The sequence below is a fragment of the Asterias amurensis genome, chromosome 5 (assembly GCF_032118995.1).
Source record: "Asterias amurensis chromosome 5, ASM3211899v1".
NCBI classification, from domain to species: domain Eukaryota; kingdom Metazoa; phylum Echinodermata; class Asteroidea; order Forcipulatida; family Asteriidae; genus Asterias; species Asterias amurensis.
Window position 1 is genome coordinate 26,406,916 of NC_092652.1, and position 20,566 is coordinate 26,427,481.

General features: G+C 39.5%; 1 protein-coding gene across 3 annotated transcripts in view; it reads right to left on the bottom strand.

Annotated features, from left to right (window-relative positions):
• Positions 1 to 20,566, bottom strand: part of LOC139937674 (coatomer subunit zeta-1-like) — a 63,119-nt gene that overhangs the window by 5,401 nt on the left and 37,152 nt on the right. Inside the window, exons 5-8 of one of the 3 annotated variants that reach the window (XM_071932931.1) lie at positions 15,230 to 15,307; positions 14,585 to 14,675; positions 5,280 to 5,300; positions 3,093 to 3,155 (exon numbers count right to left, since the gene is read on the bottom strand). In XM_071932931.1, coding sequence (XP_071789032.1) covers positions 3,141 to 3,155; positions 5,280 to 5,300; positions 14,585 to 14,675; positions 15,230 to 15,307 — 205 coding nt within the window. In that variant the 3' untranslated portion in view covers positions 3,093 to 3,140. The remainder of the gene's footprint in view (positions 1 to 3,092; positions 3,156 to 5,279; positions 5,301 to 14,584; positions 14,676 to 15,229; positions 15,308 to 20,566) is intronic. The other 2 variants (XM_071932928.1, XM_071932929.1) reach the window with 2 other exon arrangements.

Consider the following 20,566-nt stretch of genomic DNA (forward strand, 5'->3'; position numbering starts at 1 on the left):
GCGCTTCTTGAGCATAAGCAATTAACAACGTATTACTTACAAGAACCATATCCAAGTCTCAACAAAGTCTCAATGTCAATGAACAAGTTCATGCTGAGGTTGGGGGGGGGGGGTTAGTGGCATGTGGTCCAGCGAGACCCTCTTAAGCAGAGGGTGAGGTATTAAGTGTTTTAAGCCCATCTGGGCAGACCGAGTTACTCAACAGCTGTTCTAAAACAGAGGAGAAGCGTTTTAATTTAGTTGATGAAACCTGACTTATCTTACATGGAACTAAGATTTGAAGGTCATTTCCTAATCATGAACTAATGATTGTCCAATACACGCTAGCCACAACTGAATTGTAGAGCTCCAGTTTAGGGGGTCAATCCATAGCATGGCATGCCTTGTACCTCACTACATCTACTAGACCAGAAATTTGTGAAAAGACCAGGAATCAAAATAAGACCCCAAAAAATTGTTTTTGGTCAATGTTAGTAATATATCAATAAATCAGAAAACATTTAAATCTCATTGTCTTATGGTCGAGTATATTTCGAAACGCAACCAGCCCTCCCTCCCCTCTCTGACCTAAATCCTATCACCCTACCTACATGTAAGTCAGGGAATAAGGGGGCTGCATCGTGTAGGGCTTTCCAATCTAAAGTGGATATGGCAGAAGTGGGTCTCAAGTTTGGGAGGGGCCCTTTATTTGCAGACACCGGAACCCATATCTTATATGGTCAGGAAACTCTCATGCTTTTTTTTTTTTTCAAGGAAAATTGCTAAAACAAGTAATTTTAACCCCCGCAAAAAAACTTGTGCTTATATTAAAGATATAACGAAGCAAAGTACCCCCCCCCCCCCCCCCCGCCACCCCTGTAAAAAGACAATATCTTACTTTCATACTGAATGTCCCTTAGACATAGTGGTTGAATATTGAACTTTAACTTCAGTGATTTATAATTTTTTTATATTTTCAAAATTTGAGCTGCATTATTTGCTTTGCAAAGTAGCAAGCCCTCCCCCACCCTTTGTATCATAAATTTCAGTTCAAATCCCACTCTTGCCAATTTTTTTTTGTTCAATCCCAAATTATCAAAGTAACTTTAAATCATTTCACACATGTTGTAAAAACCACTGAAACAAAACAACTTCAGTCTTTCATTTCTGTACACAAGATTCACAAACAGTAGAAATTATAGGATTTAGCAAAGGCATACGTCCTAAATGTAAACATACATGCAGGCCTGTATGCTTGATTTTTGAACGGGCAAGGGCACCAAGGCATTTTCTCCTTAGTAAAAGGCATCCTATGAGGGTATTGTGAATTTCCACTGGAGCATTTCAAGGGCACCAAGGCAATGACCGGGGGGCATGGATGCAATTGCCTTCATTGCCTTCATGAAGTATCAGGCCTCTACATGCGTTGCAATCACTCATTCCTTTGTTCTGTACATTTGAGGAAAATCCTTTTTTGAAAATCTGTTCTTCAACATTGTAAAAAAACACTGTGCGGACGTGTCTTAAGTTTCTACCACAATTGTCATTTGTTGAACTTTAAAGAACATCGCGTGTTCACAGTTTCATGAATTCATATTAAACTAACAGAATTATCAAAAGAGAAATCACCTTGTTGCCGAGCAGGGCTAGGTTTCACTAAAATCTTTAAAACTTAATTACGGAAATCGAGCATATTTTGAAATCAAGCTCAATACCCACAAAGTTATGCACTTTATGGATGCCATAATTGCAGAACTAAGCAGAAAAGCAGTGACATAAACTTGGGGCAGTGTAGTGTAACCTGTATTACAGGAATGTCATACTTCTATTGTCCAGTTAAAGGCAGTGGACACTATTGGTAATTACTCAAAATAAAACCTTACTTGGTGACGAGTAATGGGGAGGGGTTGGTAGTATAAAACTTTGTGAGAAACGGCTCCCTCTGAAGTGATGTAGTTTTTGAGAAAGAAGTAATTTTCCACGAATTTGATTTCGAGACCTCAGATTTAGAATTTGAGGTCTCGAAATCAAGCATCTGAAAGCACACATTTGGTGTGACTATGGTGCGACAAGGGTGTTTTTTTCTTTCATTAGTATCTCGCAACTTTGACGACCAATTGAGCTCAAATTTTCACAGGTTTGTTATTTTATGCATGTTGAGATACACCAAGTGAAAAGACTAGTCTTTGACAACTACCAATAGTGTCCAGTGTCTTTAATATGTCAATCAATTCCTATTTCCTACTTGCCACTTTTCCTTTATAACCCCCCCCCCCCCCCCCTTGGGGTTAGTGCAGGTGGCATGTTCTGAATTACCCCACCCCCTTCCCCCATCCCAACCCTCCAATATGCTGTATTAAAAATAATTCCATTTGTCCATGTCTTGCAATGATTATGAAACACTCTTTGACAAAAACTTTTGTCGCCGTGAACAAAATAGCAAGGTGAACATGTTGTGAGCATTTGGGGCATGTGGAGCTCAGTTGAAAAAAAGCCATGTTTAGCCCCGCAGGAAAGCCATAACATGTTACGACTAAAGGGTGAAAGTAAGTAATGTGTAAATTAAGTATTATTTAACGTTTAACAAATATGGATTAGTATATTTATCTAATACCAGCATCAGTGTCCATAGCTGGGAAAAAAATGCTTTTTCAAACTACCACATTCCAAGTAATACACTACAAGGAAACTGTTGACTAGAACTAGCAGTCTTTAAGATCACCTGCTGGTGCTCTACCAATTGAGCTAACTTGCCATCAGTTCCTGGTCTCCATATTTTGTTGATATCTTTTCTTAAACTTGTGAAAGTTTGCTCTTAACTGAAATACAGTGTTTTACAAAACAGCTTGCAAAAAGTAAATGTAGCTGTATAGTACATTATGAATTATTAGTTTTACCAACAAAATTTTAACACCAATCTCTTGTTCTTGGCTTGTAGTCAATGTCCGTTAAGCTATTACACTACGCAAACCCTTCACCGCTCTCAATCTAGCAAACTACGCCAGCAAACTACAACAACCATGCGATAGCAGAGAAGACTATTCAACCAATCAGCGGTGAGCAGTGAGCACCACACCCAATGAGAATAAACATGCTAATGAATATTCATATACCTTCAGATAGCTGGTTAAGACTGGTGGTACCCGATGCTATTTTCTATTTTATTCTCTGAAAAACTAAGGAATGGAGTTATGAACATGCATCAGTTAAAGAACAGTCGCAGAATGTTGGGTTGGCCTTGATTTTTTCATCTGTCTATATCTTAATAAGACTTGTGGACAAGTCTCGATAGACTTGTGGACAAGTCACAATGATCGCGTACCGACCCATTCCAGGAATATCGCGACACTGGTGATGTCATTGCTAGACTACTCTCGGGACTATTGCACCATAAGTCTGGGCAGTAGTTTGGAGCCAGTAGTCTCTGGGAGCATCTTCCGGGTGTCGCCGGAGAGACAGACATTCAAGGACTTGTCCACAAGTCTAAAACACCATGGGATCTTTTAAAGTAAATCTATTGTCATCCTCTAGTTTTTCGATTGATACAACATCAAATCAACTTGTGAAAATGTCATCAAATTAAATGGTTTGTTTTAAATGGTATAAAGCTGGTCAGGGATGTGTGTTCAAATGCATTTATTTCATACAGTACCAAAATTTTGTAACGTGTAACTTTCAAAGCTATTTTCAAAATTTCGACAGCATTTCAAATGGAACAATAATCACTTTTAAATTTGTAAGCTTTAGATTTTTATTATTTTTGTATTTATCACTCCTGTATTTTGTCATCCAAGTTTCTTTTGGGTATTGTCATTTCTGTGACACTTTTGAAATACAAACTATCTGTGGTTGTGTGTTACAGGAGATTTTGTCCCCCAGTGTGTGTCCTCCATACTGAAAGTTACCATGAGCCGAAAAATATTAAGTCAAAAGCGGGCGCTATCAGACAAAATTTCTATACAATTTGACGCATGGAGGACATAATCTAAAAGGGGACTCTTGCCAAAGGGGCGGTGGTTTTGTAGGCAGCAATGGGAGCTAATACACCTCTCTTAATATTTATGCATGAGATCTGTCATAATGCTAACCCAAAACGAGGCGATGGGCGCAGCCACTGCAAGTGATGGGGGACTTGCACCCATAGCCTCATTTTGGGTAAGAGATGTGACGGCATGCATAAATATTAAAGGAACAAGTTGCCTTGGATCGGACGAGTTGGTCAAAACAAAAGCGTTTGTAACCGTTTTTTATAAAATGCATATGGTTGGAAAGATGTTTTAAAAGTAGAATACAATGATCCACACAAGTTTGCCTCGAAATTGCGTGGTTTTCCTTCTACTGTGCGAACTAACATGGTCGACCATTTATGGGAGTCAAAATTTTGACCCCCATAAATGGCCACCGTGTTAGTCGACGAGGTAAAAGGAAAACCACGCAATTTCGAGGCATGTTTGTGTGGATTATTGTATTCTACTTTTACAACATCTTTCTACCCATATGCATTTTATAAAAAACGGTTACAAATGCTTTTCAAAGACCAACTCGACCGATCCAAGGCAACGTGTTCCTTTAAGAGAGGCGTATGACTTACAAAGCTGTTTCCAATTGGGTAGTAATATGATTATATGAATTGTCTTTGGATGTTGTTTTTTTACTGTCATTTTGGATAGCAGACCACAGTTAAGGAAGAACGCCTTATAGTTTTCCTAACCATGCAATATTGGAATAAAGATGCGATTTATTTCAACCGTTTAATATGGACGGGAAAGTGTAAACTTTGAACCACCACAGAACCAGAAAATAGAAAATTTTTGAAGGAACTCAATGGAAACTACGTTTGAAGTTTGAAATAAAACGTTGTAGAAAACCTTGTTCAACAATGAAATCCAAAACCGAATTTAATTTGTGCGGAGTGAAGCTTGTTTGACTTGACAATCAAGAGTCAAGTCTCAAAATTTAAATCTTCTCTCAAAACTAATCTTATGTCACATGTTTTCAAGGATTTATTTTGTTGTGTCTGTTTTCTATCATTATGTTTTTGGTTTCTTAATGCGCTTTGAAAACCCAGCAGGGTGGATATGTGCACATTACAAGTCTTAGTATTATTATTAAGTGAAATAATGTACAAGCACTTGGTGTAGCACATGACATAATATTGCACACACTGCAAATAATTTGTTTTCAATAATTGTGGGAATTTATTTAAAGGTTTGGGAAAAAAGCAAGAGATGAAGAAGTTGTGATTAGTCTACCATCTGACATCCCTATAAACACAATGGATTACTCCGTTTGTAACTTACTTGTAACTTGTTCGATATGGTCTATACCACCATGCATTAGCCACAGTAGGGTGGATACAATGTTTGATGGTGCGAGGTGCAAAAGTAGGAATAAAACAAAAAAAATGTCATAAGCATTAGCACGAACAACATAACATTTTGCCGATAAAACAATTGAAATATATTATCAAGAGAAGAACAAAATGCAAGGTTGCAAAGCGAAAAGTGGCAACTTCATTAAAAATCATATAAAAATCAGTTCCAACAAAATCAAAATTTAGTTAGAATAAAGTTCCTAATACTCAGGCTGTACCATCCATTCCATGAGGATACTCTTCATTATGAGGTTATACAAACCTGGGATTCATTGACTACCTCCTAAGCTCCATGAAAACCTGAGTCTGAACCCAAGATGGAGCCAGAAAGCAAATTATGATTTCTTTTAATAAAATGTCTAATACAGTCACTGTTGACTAAACCTTTTTTTTTTTTTTTTTTTTTTAATTGGCAAAATTATTGAAAAATACAATTAAGTTCACTGGTAAAAGTTTCAGCTACATGTAGTTGGTGTCTAACGGTTGAGAAAACAGAAAAAAACTTTCTTTGTAACAAGGTACTGTAGCGCATTCAACAGCCACTACCAGGACCAACGGGCAACCCCTTTCAACAATAAGTGAACTGGTATGCATAAAACACAGCACACAGAATCAATGGCTTGACATCCCATCCAAAGGACAAAGCAATACTAATTAAAACCCTTGTTTAAGAACACAAGTGTTAAGACCAGGACGACCGAACCCACACTCTGCTGATTAAAAACACCAGACCTTACGTCCAGTGTGCTTGACCGCTCAGCCACGATACAGCATCAGACGCTAAGCATTTAGTAAAGCAAACATGCCCTTTAGGACACTAAGGTTTGTACTAAGGTTTGTTACAGGGCTAATGTAAAGCGCATTGATACGGTTTATTGTGAAATGCGCTATATAAGAGTTTGTTATTATTATTATTACAGGGCTTTCAAACAGGGATAGCGCATAATCAGACCACGCCCATGAATGAAACCCATATCCAACTGGCTGCCAAGCGTACTTCATTTGCTGATGGATTCTGATAGATTCAGGAAAGTATTACCAAAGGAGTTAATCAACGAAAAACAGAATCAACGAAAAACAAAATCCCTTTGGGGGGTTAGGCAAGGCATTACCCAATTTCCATCCCCAAAGGGGTTTCCCCTTATGGAGTCAAAAAGGTCGCAATCAAGGTGTAAGTACTTCCAGACTGGTAATATCTGACCCCTTGAGCTACAGTCGGAAAGTGGACACAGATCTCGAGACTGATTGCCAAACTAATAACACCTGCTACTTTTACCATTTTTTACAAATTTCATAAACAGGGCCCAACTTCATGGCTCTGCTTAATACCGTAACCAAAGAATCGGCGATTGCGGAAGCAGGGAATTCCACGCTAACGTCAAGCTAACGTCACAGGTTAGCAGGGAATTCAGGCTTTCCACATTTAGGCATTCTTCGCTTACACAGCTAGCTCAGAAAATTCGCGACCGAAAGCACATAAATCGGCCACAAGAAGAGCCATGAAATTGATCTCAGGTGTCTTGATTGAGCACACCATGGAGAGCAGGTTTACATTTGGACCAAAAACACACCATTTGAAGTGAAAAACAAAGTTCACACATGGAAAAGTGACAGCCGTTTTTCCCACTTCAGGTGACCAGCTCACGAAAAACAGGATGAGGTGGCTCAAAAAACACAGAGAAAACACGAATTAACCAGACTCAAATTGCCCCTTGTGGTTTTTTTTTTACAAAAAGAAAACCCATAAAAACACACTTGGGTGGGGTCCTTAGTTAAAGATCCTGTGTTTTTCATTAAAAATGTAGTCAGTGTTGCCTAGGAGATTAAGACATAACAGTCATGAGACCATCACATGCTGGCCTGGAATTAATTGGAGGTCACAACCTTTAAAGCACTGGTCCTGGGCTTGCCACGCCTTTAAAGATTCCCCTGGCCAAGCACGCCTTCAAAGATTCCCCTGGGCAAGCACGCCTTCAAAGCTTTCCCTGGGCTTGCCACGCCTTCAAATTTCTTCCTGGGCTTGCCATGCCTTCAAAGGTTTACCTGAGCTTGAAACGCCTTCAAAGCTTTCCCTGGGCTGGCCATGCCTTCAAAGGTTTCTCTTGGCTTGCCACGCCTTCAAATTTCTTCCTGGGCTGGCCATGCCTTCAAAGGTTTCCCTGGGCTTGAAACGCCTTCAGAGCTTTCACCGAGCGTGCCACGCCTTCAGAGCTTTCTCTTGGCTTGCCACGCATTCAAAGGCTTTCCTCAGCTTGCCCCTAATAACACATAGGATTTAAACTGCCTCTTGCCACCAGGCTAGCTCCGTGGTCTAGTGGTTAGACATCTGCTATAGCAATGCAAAGGTCATGAGTGCAAATCCCAACTGAATGATTTGCCTGTAGATTTGTTTTCACAGAACTCAGGAAAGTACTGAGTATACAGTGCTTAAAACACATCGATGTAAGGGTCAAATCAAACAATGTCCTGTTTTTCCTCATGTTTTGAGTCAGGGAACATCTGCCTGACAATTTGGTGAACACCTGTGTCGTCAATTAACGCAACCTGTTCAATCCTCCAATTTTATCTTCACACCTCCGCCTTCAATCCAATCATACTTCGGACATTGTTGGACAATCAAGATGGATGACTTTTCAGGATTTCCACTGATCATTATTGGCACATCCTCTTAGGATTAGATTTTCACACATTTAGAGGAACTCCGAACATCCGGTCAAAATAGGGTGGATAAAAATGCAAGTTGCACCCCGCGGCTGGTTTCAACAGTTCACCTTGTCAATTATTTCATTAACCACTGAGGAAAAACAGGTAGAGAATTTTTAAGGAGACCATGGGCTAGTCCACTGTAATTAAGGGCGATAAATGTGTCACAAATCCAGATGCGCTGACCAAAATGTCAGTTTTATTAGCAATTTGGTGTTTTGGCACCTACCAAGGATGCTCACATTATCACTCTTACTTTAGGCCAACAAACCGCCCCAGAAAAAGTGAAACTTTGTGGGTGCAGTTCACCAATCTGTAGGCCCTATTGTTAGAATCTAATGTACAATATTTTTCTTCAGTACTGATCCCTATTTTCGTAACAGCTTTTTACTTTGCGTCTTAAACGATAAAAGTTTTCCAGCAATCAAAGAATTTGCATTACTTAACCATCATCAATTAGTTCTCCCCTAAAATACTATCCACTCAAGCAGCGGAACCATACTATTTTCTATTATTAAGGCTTTTATAATTTGACGATAGAGTATCGCAACAGTGGTGTTTTGGGGGTTTTTTTCCTCCTTGTTTGAAATCAAAACTTTCACTGAACAATAGAAACATCCATGAGTTGGCAATTACCCAATAACCTTCAATTATAGCTTTAACACCTCCGAGTTTACAAGTGTTAGCTAAGAATCTCATCATTGTCTAATTTCATTAAAGTCCCACACCTTTCTGTAAAAGAAAACTCCACAACTTCCACATCAAGTTAACTTTAACGCAATTTTCTACCGAACACATAGTTCCCTTGAAACATGATGAAAGCATTTCAATTTTTAGATTTGTAAAGCTGTAATTCGATAAGGTACTCTTAACACCTTCCAATGCATCCTCAATCAACACCTCAATTATAATTAAAGTTGGGATTTTTATAAGGTAAAAAAACACAGGGGGCAAGCCCATAACCTTCGCCACTATTAAACACATCCAATAAAGGCTTCCGTTTAGGCTTACAACCCAACACCTAGGGTGTTAGAATTATCAAGTTTTTCAAATTGTAGACATCCTTTTTGCAATTAGCGTTTCACACCTGTAGGTGTGAGCTTTAAGACCTACCCACTCAACACTTCGGTCTGAGCTTGCGTTCCGCATGGAAATCAGACGTTAACTCTGATTTCATCTAATCAGTTTAAAATGACCCTCAAGAAACAAAACTTATTTATGGATTTTTTTTTTTTTAAATTCTCCACAGAACAAATTATGTCATTCCTGTGGGAGGAATGGGGAAGGCTTTTGCAATCCCAGCCACTTGGTTTTTTTGACACTGATAAATGTTAGGCAGCCGATCAACTGTCAGTAATTTTCCCGAACGTGACAAATTTTGAGTTGGGGGTTTGTGATTGAAGTAAATCACATCCGAACCGTTTTACAATCAATCCAGGGTACCCTTGAGGCAACTGGGAAAAAGTTACATGAAGCTGTTGCTTTTTACGATATTGCAGTCGTTTGCAATCATTTCTGAACATTATGAATTTTATGAAATACAACAAATATACCTGGTGGCAGCAGTTTAAAAGTTCAGCTTAATCGTTCATCAGTCAACTTTTTGTAAGCTGGAAAATGGTTTTGTGATGGGCTCATTGCATGTAATGTTAACTTCTTGCAAGGGCTGTTTCGTTATCTTTTTGTTTGTAACATTTTAAAGGGTATCAAGGTCAGTCACAGGTCAGTCACCAGGAAAACCCAGATTCATTGAGCCTAAAGGGGTATATGCCAAGTGTGCTTAGCTATTAGCCAAACTGGTAAGCAATGACTCTTCAACACTAGACTTGTGGACAAGTCGTTAAATCGGTCCCACGCGGTAAGATAATCGAGTTGTGGCGTTGCTCTCGCGAGATCACTGCTCTCGTGCGAACTGCTGGCTCACCGACTTATCACTGCTCTCGCGCGAACTGCTGGCTCCCCGATTTCTAGAAGTCAGGGAGCCAGCAGTTCGCGCGAGAGCAGTGATCTCGCGAGAGCACTGCCACAACTCGACTATCTCACCGCGTGGGAATGATTTAACGACTTGTCCACAAGTCTACTTCAACACTTGAGAAATAAGTTTTTTTTTACCAAATTATAAGAAGATAAAACTGAGTATTAACAGCAAGTTGCACAAAGCAAAGAGCAGTAAGTTTGCAATGTTAGGCCGTGTCTGAATTAGCGGCTATGGCTACGGCTATGACTTGATCAGCTCATCATCATGAATTTAAATAAAGGATGTCCTTAGCAACACCCTTAGCAACAGCCATAGCCGTAGCTGCCCATTCGGCTTAAAAGACTCAAAGAGTGAAACTTATTATTTGAATAACAAAAAAGGCTGTAGTATCCGAGTACAGTGCGAGTACTACAAGGGATACAAATACATACATGCATGACATGTTCTACAAATGAACATGAATACATCAGTATCCCTAAAATAGGGGTTGGCGGTGATCACGCTTGGGTTCAGTACCCCTATGGAGGGCATTAATGAGTGAACAAGATATAAACCGCAAATTGTGGGTACAAATGTAACAGACAGTTGGATTTATTGTGGATGTTATCAGCTTGTAGCCTGGATTCTATGAAAGGGTCGACTAGCTAAGTTTGGGCAGAGGGGAAGTGGAGGTTTAGTGGGGGCGGGGGGGGGGGGGGGGGGACTAAATATGGCAAGAGGCACAGAATGGGGCTTCATCCAAGGGGTGATAAATCCAGCTAAATAGGCAAAGATGGATCACTGAAACTTTAAAAGCAAGAAACTAAATTGGTTGAAATTTGCAGCTGCAAAGTCACGTCTCTCTCATTCCCTTTTGCTGCTGCTAAGGTCTTTCCCCGTTCCCCATGAAAACCCAGGTATCAAACTGTAACAATCTGTTCCTCTCCTGGGTGTACGACCCTACGTTAAAATAACAAGCAGATGTTGGGGCTCCTGAACGCCAAATCAGGAGCATTTGAAACGGACGAAAAGGTATTAAGCCATAAACATAACCAGCTTGGAGCACTACAAGCTGCATCCTCCATACTCCAAAAAGCTAATTCAGCCCCCTCTTTTTGTTCTTGCTGAGGGAGTCTAATAACCGCCCAAATCCCTCCGCTCGACAAAATTTATGTCTGGATTGTTCTCCAAAATATTCTTCCCGAATCTAAGGATGAATCGGGCTGTAAATAAGACCCTTTAAGTGTTTTGCTGGATTCAGTGACAGTGAGAGTAAAAAGGGGGTGATGGAGAAAAGGTGTTGCCAGACTTGTTTAAGCAGGTTATTCAATTAGGGGTGGATTTATGACTTACTTTAGCGAGGGTCTGTCCCCCAACCGCAGGTTGGTGGTTACCGAGTGTTTAATATTCCAAGACAAATATTATCTCTTTTAATTTGTGTGCTAGCGATGCATTGACCATGAATCTTGAGGGAAGCCAGGCTTACTGGTAGACCGTCTGTAATGCCATGTTTGTCTTCATGTTGGTGCGGTGAAAAACATCAACCAGTTTAAGGTGTTGTGAAAACCGCGGTGTTTTTTTTCACAGAACTCGGGAAAGTACTGAGTATCCGGTGCTTAATATACATCGTTGTCAGGGTAAATGCCAAGTTATATTCTTTATCCCCGATGCAAAAATTATTATCTATTAAACCACTGAAGTTGGAATTATTACTCAAGGGTTTAAGTACTTTTTTCTTCTCAATGAGACGAACATTATTTTAGCATGTACGACCATATACTAGTACTGTGATTTTCACTTTTTCTCAAAAATATACAACTAATGAAGCTGAAATTTGTACAGGAAATTTATATCTTTCGGCCTGTAAATTTTACATCAGGGTCACGGTAAGTTGACAGTAAATTTCTGTTCATATAAAAAACAAATCACTGGGCATACTTGAAGAGAAACTGGCTCGTTAGTAATTAATAGGCTGCTTTAATTAGAAGCTCATCATCCAGTGCATAAAACACAACAAATTACATGAAAACCATATTTTCTCAATGGCCTCTCAAAAGTTAGCTCCCTTTTAAAAGATTTTTCGTTTGTGGCTCCAAAATCTACTCCTAACCCATCTTACAAAATTACTTCAACGGGTACATGTAAAAGTCCCTCTAGGGTGCAACATAAGACAACCTCTCCATAAAATATGTTGTTCTACCGCCCTCACACCAACAAAACTCCCTTAGCCATGACTTGAAGTTGACCTGCGATGTATCTCCCGACCACATGCAGACAAAAAATATGTTTTTGTTAAAACTGCCACATTTTGCACAATTTGTTCTCCTCCGAGGCTAAGTAGTTTCTTTTGTGGGGGGGGGGGGGGGGGGGGCGATCGCGAGCAGGGAGTGTGCATACATGTACAGCATCAGCTTGACCCGTATCCCTTCTGTTTTCCCGTCACCTTCTTAAAGCAACCCTTAAAAAAGCCATATCATCTATCCGTTTCCCTCCTCACTGACCTAGAAAAACCTCACCTTTGCTATTCCCATGCCAGGGGGGAATTTCAACTAATTTATAATCTAATTAAAAGTGTGTGTAAAAAAAAAGGTTATTTTCATTATCAAGTGACCAAAGTTCTTTATAAAGGAGTTGTTGCAACGAGGCACACTTAACCAGGAATGTGGTTGGGTTAAATTTGTTTTGTCTGCCGTCTTCAAAGAAGATCGACAACCATTATGACAAAGCTACACCCTGAGCTGAGCAATCTTACTCTTATATTTCCATTTGATGAAGGATGTTTGAGCTAGGGTCCAAACATCAGGCCATTAACTGTTTTTTGCATTTATACCATTTGTCCTTTTGGTGGGTTAGTTGTTTGCAACAGCTAATTCTTATTTCTTATTTTCCATTTGAGTGATTTGTTAGGCCATGTCCGAACTGCAGGTTTCGGCAGAAGCTACAACTATAATGCTGAAAAGACCCGTTTTGGATGTTGACAAATAATGCACTGGAAGGGTATTGATTACAACGCAGGCATGTGTGCTTCATTTTTGAAAAGGCAAGAGCACAACGGCATTTTTTCTTTCGTAAAGGGCACCCTTTGAGGAAATTGGAAACTTCTACTGCAACATTTCAAGTGCACCAAGACAATGACCAGGGGGCATGGAGGCGATCGCCTTTGTTGCCTCCTTGAAGTATCAGGCGTGCATTGGCAAGTTACACCATTTTAACGTGAGACTTGTAATTTTTCCCCATTCACACGAGGACTCAATCTTTCGGAAAATGAGTAAATCACAAAATTGAATTTGACATTTTCCCTCACTCGAAGGTCAAAACATGAGGTCATTACATGTTTCTAATATTATGATGTCAAGTTGTTTTATAATCAATCACTTGGATCCAAAAATTTGCCCGCAGCATAATGTCATCTCCATAAAAAATAACAAATTGTTCTGTCTAATTTTTTTTTTAAGTGCCAATGAAAAAACAAGTGGTGTTTTCACAGTTTTACTTCAAAATGTGGAATCCAGATTTTAGGTTTATTATGGGTGGAAAACAACACGTCTGAAAACAGAAACTGTTTTTGCCAATACTCACATGTTAAAGGAGATAAAATAAAAAACATTCAGAGCTTGCATTTTGAGGTCAATAATTCAAACGTAGTTATTTTCAGACACCATAAAACAACCCTGGAGGAATCTGTGCTTCATGTTTGTGGTTAAAAATGTAACTGAAGCATAACCAGGCATGCAACTGTAACTTCACCAAAATAGATGAAACTATCAAAATTCCAGTGTTTTTTCAAGTTTGAATGGCACAAATAAGAATATAAAAAAAGATGAATTCCGCTGATCCGAGGAAGGTTGACCAAATACTCTATAAACCACCTTTAGTTCTGCCTAGGTTTTAAAGATTTAATACTTGAAAAGACGTTGTTTTCACAGGATCCTTAGCCAAACCAACCTTGCATGGAATAAACAACATGCCACAAATGTAGAACTAGTTTGACAAAATGAAATGAACAACTATGCAAGGGTCATTCCGTATTTTAGGGTCATCGTGTGACATGTTGCCAAACGTGTGACTTTGTCAAACAGGGCACTATTTAAAGAAACAAAACGAGACTACATGGAGCTGACTATAAAAAGAAGTCAGGCCCACATGGGTGGTAGAGTTAACAGTAATGTAACCACTCTCTCAGGTAGTAACTGAAAACCCAATCCACAGTCAAGGTCCTGGTCTGACGTGGGATTCGAACCCGTGTCCATAGAGCTGAAAGGCAGGGATAGAAACCACTTAGCCGACCTGGGCCCTATTTCATAAAGCCTGTTAGCACATAAACTTGCTAAGCACATGAAAATATTGCTTAGCAAAAAAAAAACAGAATACCAGCCAAAATCCATTAAGTTTACATTGTTGCGACTGGCACCCCACTAATTTTTTGTTTAGCAAATAAATTTTTCAAGCAGCATTTTCTGCTAAACAGCTTTATGAAATGTGACCCTGATCCCTGATGTAAAGTGAACGTTAATTGAATGTGTTTCATGGAGGTCCCGGAAAAACTCAAATAAAAAAGAAACTAAAAATACCTGAGCAACTGTCTGTTCATTAATTGGAATGTCGTCCCCTCTAACAGCAATCCTCTGTACAACGTTGCTGTAGTCCGACTCTAGAATGATCCTAATGCAAAAAAAGCAAATACAAACAAAATTTATCAGCAAATTTCTTTAACAGTTGATGACTCATTTTAACTTTTTGTTTCACTTTTTTTTTCTCAAAAAACTTGACGACTTATGAAGCTTAACTTCTTGAGGTAAATTATATTACATATCATTCGCAGTGAGTAGGAATTTATGTCATTGGCAAAAATTTGATCTACAAAAAGGGAACAAACCCTTTTAATGAACGTGAACAATTGTACACATTATGTACACAACAATGCAATTTTACGAGATGAAGTGAAACAACTGGCGGGAGAATTGTTTGAAAGTCACAGTGTGATGTAAAAAAGCATGCTGTGGAAACCGCCTTTTCTTCATCGGGTCCAAAGCTCTAGAACGATCTGCCACAACTCAGGAACTCCATCTCCATTTCTCAGTCTAGAAAGAACTTTGAAACTGACCTCTTAAACCATTAAGTTTTTCTTTCTTGTATGCCCTTTTTATCCTTGGGAAAGGTACTTTTGACAATTCCTTGTTACTATTATTATGTAAAATTTGATTTTATGAACTCACCCGCCATCAACGATCTCATCAACGGCCAAGAAAGCTGCATCAAGATGATCAAGGAGGGCTCTCTTCTCAACGTTCTTCCTGTGGTAAAGAAAGAAGAATAGATGGATATTAAGTAGCTGGCATCAGGGACAAAGAAGAATTTTTTATTTTACCCATATAATATAATATAATCAAAGTCTTATAAACATGTAGCGCACGTACACCATGTATCTACCAAACAAGGTACCCAAGGCGCTGAGTATATACAAACTTTCAGAAAGATAGGTTATTGCTGCAGTGATGGATTCTATGACCCAATTACGTAGCACCTTATAAGGGTTTACAAGGTACTACGGCGCATGAAGCAGCCACAACCAGGAACACCGGGGCGAACCCATTCTCTTTTCGGTAAGTGCACTGGTTTCTTTTACATGTGTTACACAACACATGGGACCAACGGCTTTACGTCCCATTCAAAGGACGAAGCAATGGTAAAGTGTCTTGCTTAAGGACACAAGTGTCACGGCTGGGGATTCAAACCCACACTCTGCTGATCAGAAACACCAGAGTTTGAATTCGGCGCTCTTAACCGCTCTGCCACAATACTTCCACTGATGCATGTTAGCACTGTATACTCTGTGAATAAAAATCACAGGCATATTACTCAGGTGGGATTTGAACCCACGACCTTTGCAATTCTAGAGCAGTGTCTTAACAACTAGACCACCAAAATTGCATAGTAAAAGAAGTTAAGAGAAGAGGGTTAAGAAAATAAACGGTGTAAGTCTGAGATGGAAGAAGAAAAATTGGTCCAAATTTATCTTTATCATCATTGGGTAAGATCCCACAAAGGGAACCTACATGTATGTAGGATCACAATTTACACTACTACCGCTAAGTAGATTTTTGGAATTCGGGAGACTTCTCAGTTCTGAAAAGAACTGTCCTGCTTTTTAACTACTACCTGGGCAGGAGATGTTTAGAAAATACATTGAACATAATAGGGGCCAAGTTTCCATAATCAGGGATACTTTCAAATTTGCTCGTCAGAGCATGGAAAGATTGGAACCTACTGCAGAAACAGAGTCGTCAGCTCTCTAAAAACGTAGCCAGCTCGGTACCTTTGTAAACAGCATAAAGCTACACCTAATTCCTAAGTAATTGAAATATTGATTATTAGTTTTATCTGCTCATCTGATGCTTGTTTTATGATGCAAACTCTAACAGTTCAGATGCATGATCTTGTAACGCCAGTCTTAATTTAGACCCGTCAAGCCATATTAAAGTAGACACTTGTCGACTTAAATCTAGATTTTTTCCATGGCAACAATTAAACAGATTACCAATCTAATTTGGAGAACCGCAATGTGACACATTTCTCCCAAGTATCGATAATTACTCATCGCCTCCGAGCATTAATACCAGAATATGGTTTTCTTAACATGACTACGCTTCCTGAAGTTCAAAGTGACTCGGAAGGTTTTGGAAAGTGCGGTAAATTTGAGGAGATTAATGTAAATTAGTCTCGGTGTGGAAAGGGAACACTACGTGACGTCGAAGTCAAGTTTGTACCCATCAGTCGGACCGCATGATTCAATAATGCCGTTGGGTAAGAAGAGGGGGGAGGTGACCTAGATAAGATATCGTTAAGTTAACACTGCCACGTCTTCAAGAGAGATGAATATACCCTGGGCCTGATCCAAAAACACTGGAAGGTTGAAGAGTCCATCCTGTTAATTTCTTTTGGAGGAAACCTTCAGAATCTGACATGTTCAATTAAACTTTGCTGTCTGATAACGAACCTCCTTAGGGGAGTGAGGAGGGGGGGTTTAGATGCCCCCTTCTCCATCCCCTAGCTCCCCTAACCTCTCTCAGGGCAACAAATGTTCAGTCTTTTTGGTAGAATATGGGGCACATCAAACCTATGAACTCATCATCTTCAAACCATACGTGCATCATTTCTATGTTATTTACTGATTGTAGTTAAAGACAAAGAGAATCAAACATAGGAACATACAACAAAACTGAACTGTGGAAAAATTCATTTCAAAAGGTGGTCACAATTTTTGAGATATTGCTATAGAAATCCAGAGCTGTTATGACCACGCAGGAAGAACAATCCGTAAGTGGAATACACAATCTGACAATTATGTTTCTCAGATTCAAATTTACATATTTGTCATAACCACATTTCTTCAAAAAGAAATGTTTCTCAAAATGCTTTTTATACAATCTAAAGGTGCTGAAATACTTCAAACCAAGTAAGTTTGTACTGCCATAAATTTTAAGAGTTATTACCAAATGACATATATACATCCTTCCCTTTAATTTGACGTAATGGATTCTACTTCATAAATGTCCACTGTCAATAAGAGCCATTAATCAGAATCACATTGCTTTTACTTCTATTCACTTTTCCGAAGTGTGTCATACTTCATCATTTTTAACCTTTGGTGCCAAGTTTGCCCCATTGTGCACTGAGTCATCAATATCTGATCCGCACTGATCCCGTACCCCTTAAACTGGGCTATCTCCTCATGAAAGCACCCCTACCATGGCCCTGCACACCCCCTCTGGGCATCAAACCCAAATCCACGGGGTTCAACCAGTCATGGGAAATCCAGAGTCAAGTGCATCCAAGATGCTAGCGCTGAGTCATTAAGATTTGAAAATGGCAGCCGATGGCAGCCGATGAGACGACTCAGAGACGACTGAGAGACGACGGGCTCCAGGCCTTTCACCTTGGACAATTCATCAGAAAGGTCCTCTTTACTGCTGGGTTCCTCCCATCGTTCTTCCCACCTCCTCCCCAGGGTATTCTTCAGGATAGCATTTAACCTTGAGATGACTCTGTCAACCTTTTCGAACCCACAGCTTCGGCTTGGGATTCGGCTAGCTTGGCCCCTCAATTGGTTTGACTATACGCGTGCGATGCGATCAGGTACATGTACGCAGACCAGAGAACCGAGCCTGAAGCCGAATCCAAAGCCAAACCCGTGGATTCCAAAAGGGCCTATAAACCTTTATTATAATGCCATCTTCTTGGTCATGTTCCCAGTGTGAAATGCTAATGATGATCATCATTACGCCAAAGAGGGGCCAGACTACTTTCTCTTTCAGCCTCACTTTGGTCATATAAATAAGTTTATGGACTGAAAACATAAACCCAACATACATTACATTGTATGTATAATGATAGTAACATATAACCGTACAAGCTTTGCTTCTTTATGGGTCTGCCACAGTTTCATGAATGTCACTGCTTATTATTCATTTAATTAATCTTATCAAACAACTATTTATTTCTTAATTTCCAACTTACATTACCTTTGATTTGATATTGATTGTGATTTTGATACTGTGGAAATAAACTGATTGAAACTGACACTGATTGATATTATAATATACATGTAATCACATACATGTAATCAAGAAAAACATGTACATGTAGCAGATTAAAGAGTTTGTTTGATGAAAAATGATCGGCAATCAGACGTCGAAAACTAGCACCTGAAACTATTTTCTCAGTCTTTATGTTTTGAAGATGATGCAGCAAATAACATTGTAATTACATTGTACACAGAAGCCATAGCCTCGATTGCCCCTGGTTGTTGCCTTGCTGCCACTTCAAAAGTTTCCAGGAGATTTAAGATTTTTCAATTGAAGTGCCCTTTGCAAAATGAAAACAATCTCAAAGACGAAATCCAGGCTTGAAAAAAAAAATTCAATAATCTTTTCCTGACGTCAACGGATTAAATCATTGCAATGGGACTTTAAGATTTTCCAATGGAAGTGCCCTTTGCAAAATGAAAACGATCTCAAAGATGAAATCCAGGCTTGGAAAGAAAAAAAACTTCAATAATCTTTTCCTGAAGTCAAAGGATTAAATCATTGCAATGGGACTTTAAGATTTTCCAATGGAAGTGCCCTTTGCAAAATGAAAACGATCTCAAAGATGAAATCCAGGCTTGGAAAGAAAAAAAACTTCAATAATCTTTTCCTGAAGTCAAAGGATTAAATCATTGCAAGTTTAATTTAATATAAAATGAAATAATAAACTATCGAGATGCGCTCTTAGAAGTGTTCTCACACCCCAAAAAGGACATTGAGAAAACGCATGAGCGTTAGAAGCCTGAGAAACAAATCCCTTCTAATCCATCTCTTGATTATAAGCTGATCCCCACATCACATTAACAACTTCAGACAGCCGTAATTCCTATCCGACCAGCCATTTATCCTGTTCACCTGTTTGCATCCTCATCTACTCTACCCCCATCTGTTCTCTGATTTACCCCCTCGTTCCTAAGCTTTGGCTTTCTACTCTTTTGTTATCTCTCCCGCCTCCCAGTTCTGCCTGGTGAGATGACAAGTAAGCCTGTGCGACTAGTGCGACTAGTGTCGATATCGGGACTATTGATTGCTTAGTCGAGACGCGAATACTGTTTTTCAGCTACTCGGTTAATTGTGCCGCAACGACTACTACAAAAATAGTCACGACTACCTGCTTGGTGAACCAATTGTGTCGCTCACGACAATTCATGATAACATAATTAACTTACAAAACACAATCAGACATCAGTGACACAATCCTTCATACCATTCAGCGTGAATTTTACTTTATTACTCCTGCGGCAAACAATATGCCGCAATGCATCTTGGGGTTTACAAAACTAGGTGCGACTACATGTAGTTGAGTAGTAAATTTCACCAGTCGCCCGGGCCTAATGACAAGCCCTATTAAAAGAACCGTCCCTACTCTCAGTCAAAAGGAACATCATCCCAACAAGCGGTACCAAGCAACGGAGACAATATTTAGTGCTTGGTTAGCGGTCACCAGGCGTAAAACAATCAAGTTTTGATGTAGAATATCCGGCATGTGCTTGAGTAAAGACTAAAGAGGTTGGGCTTTACCCAAACAAGATGCGACTGTATGAGACCGTGACATTGAGATTGAAACCAGACAATGTTATTGTTCGTTTTGCAGTTCTGCACTGGGTGTACTTTCCCCTAACCTCTTATCTTCTCAATCAAGCGATGAGACCGTCTTGTGCTCGTCTTGTGCTCCCCGGAACAAAAATAAACTGACAGTCATCACGAGCACCTTTACAAGACAGTCAAGTCAAAATGAACGAGCACAGGTGTTGCTAAAGGATCCATTTATGTTTGTCCTTCTTAAGACCATGGAGCTATAAAAACCAAGTCACACTGCAGCGATAACAAAAACAATAACGATCACAACGCAAAGAGAACGCATTCTATTGGTTGAATTGCTCGACGCAGAATATGCCCACGCTCATTCAACCAATCGAGGGCGAGCATTGTTAACATTCTAGTTGTGGTTCTCGTAATTGAGGCCTA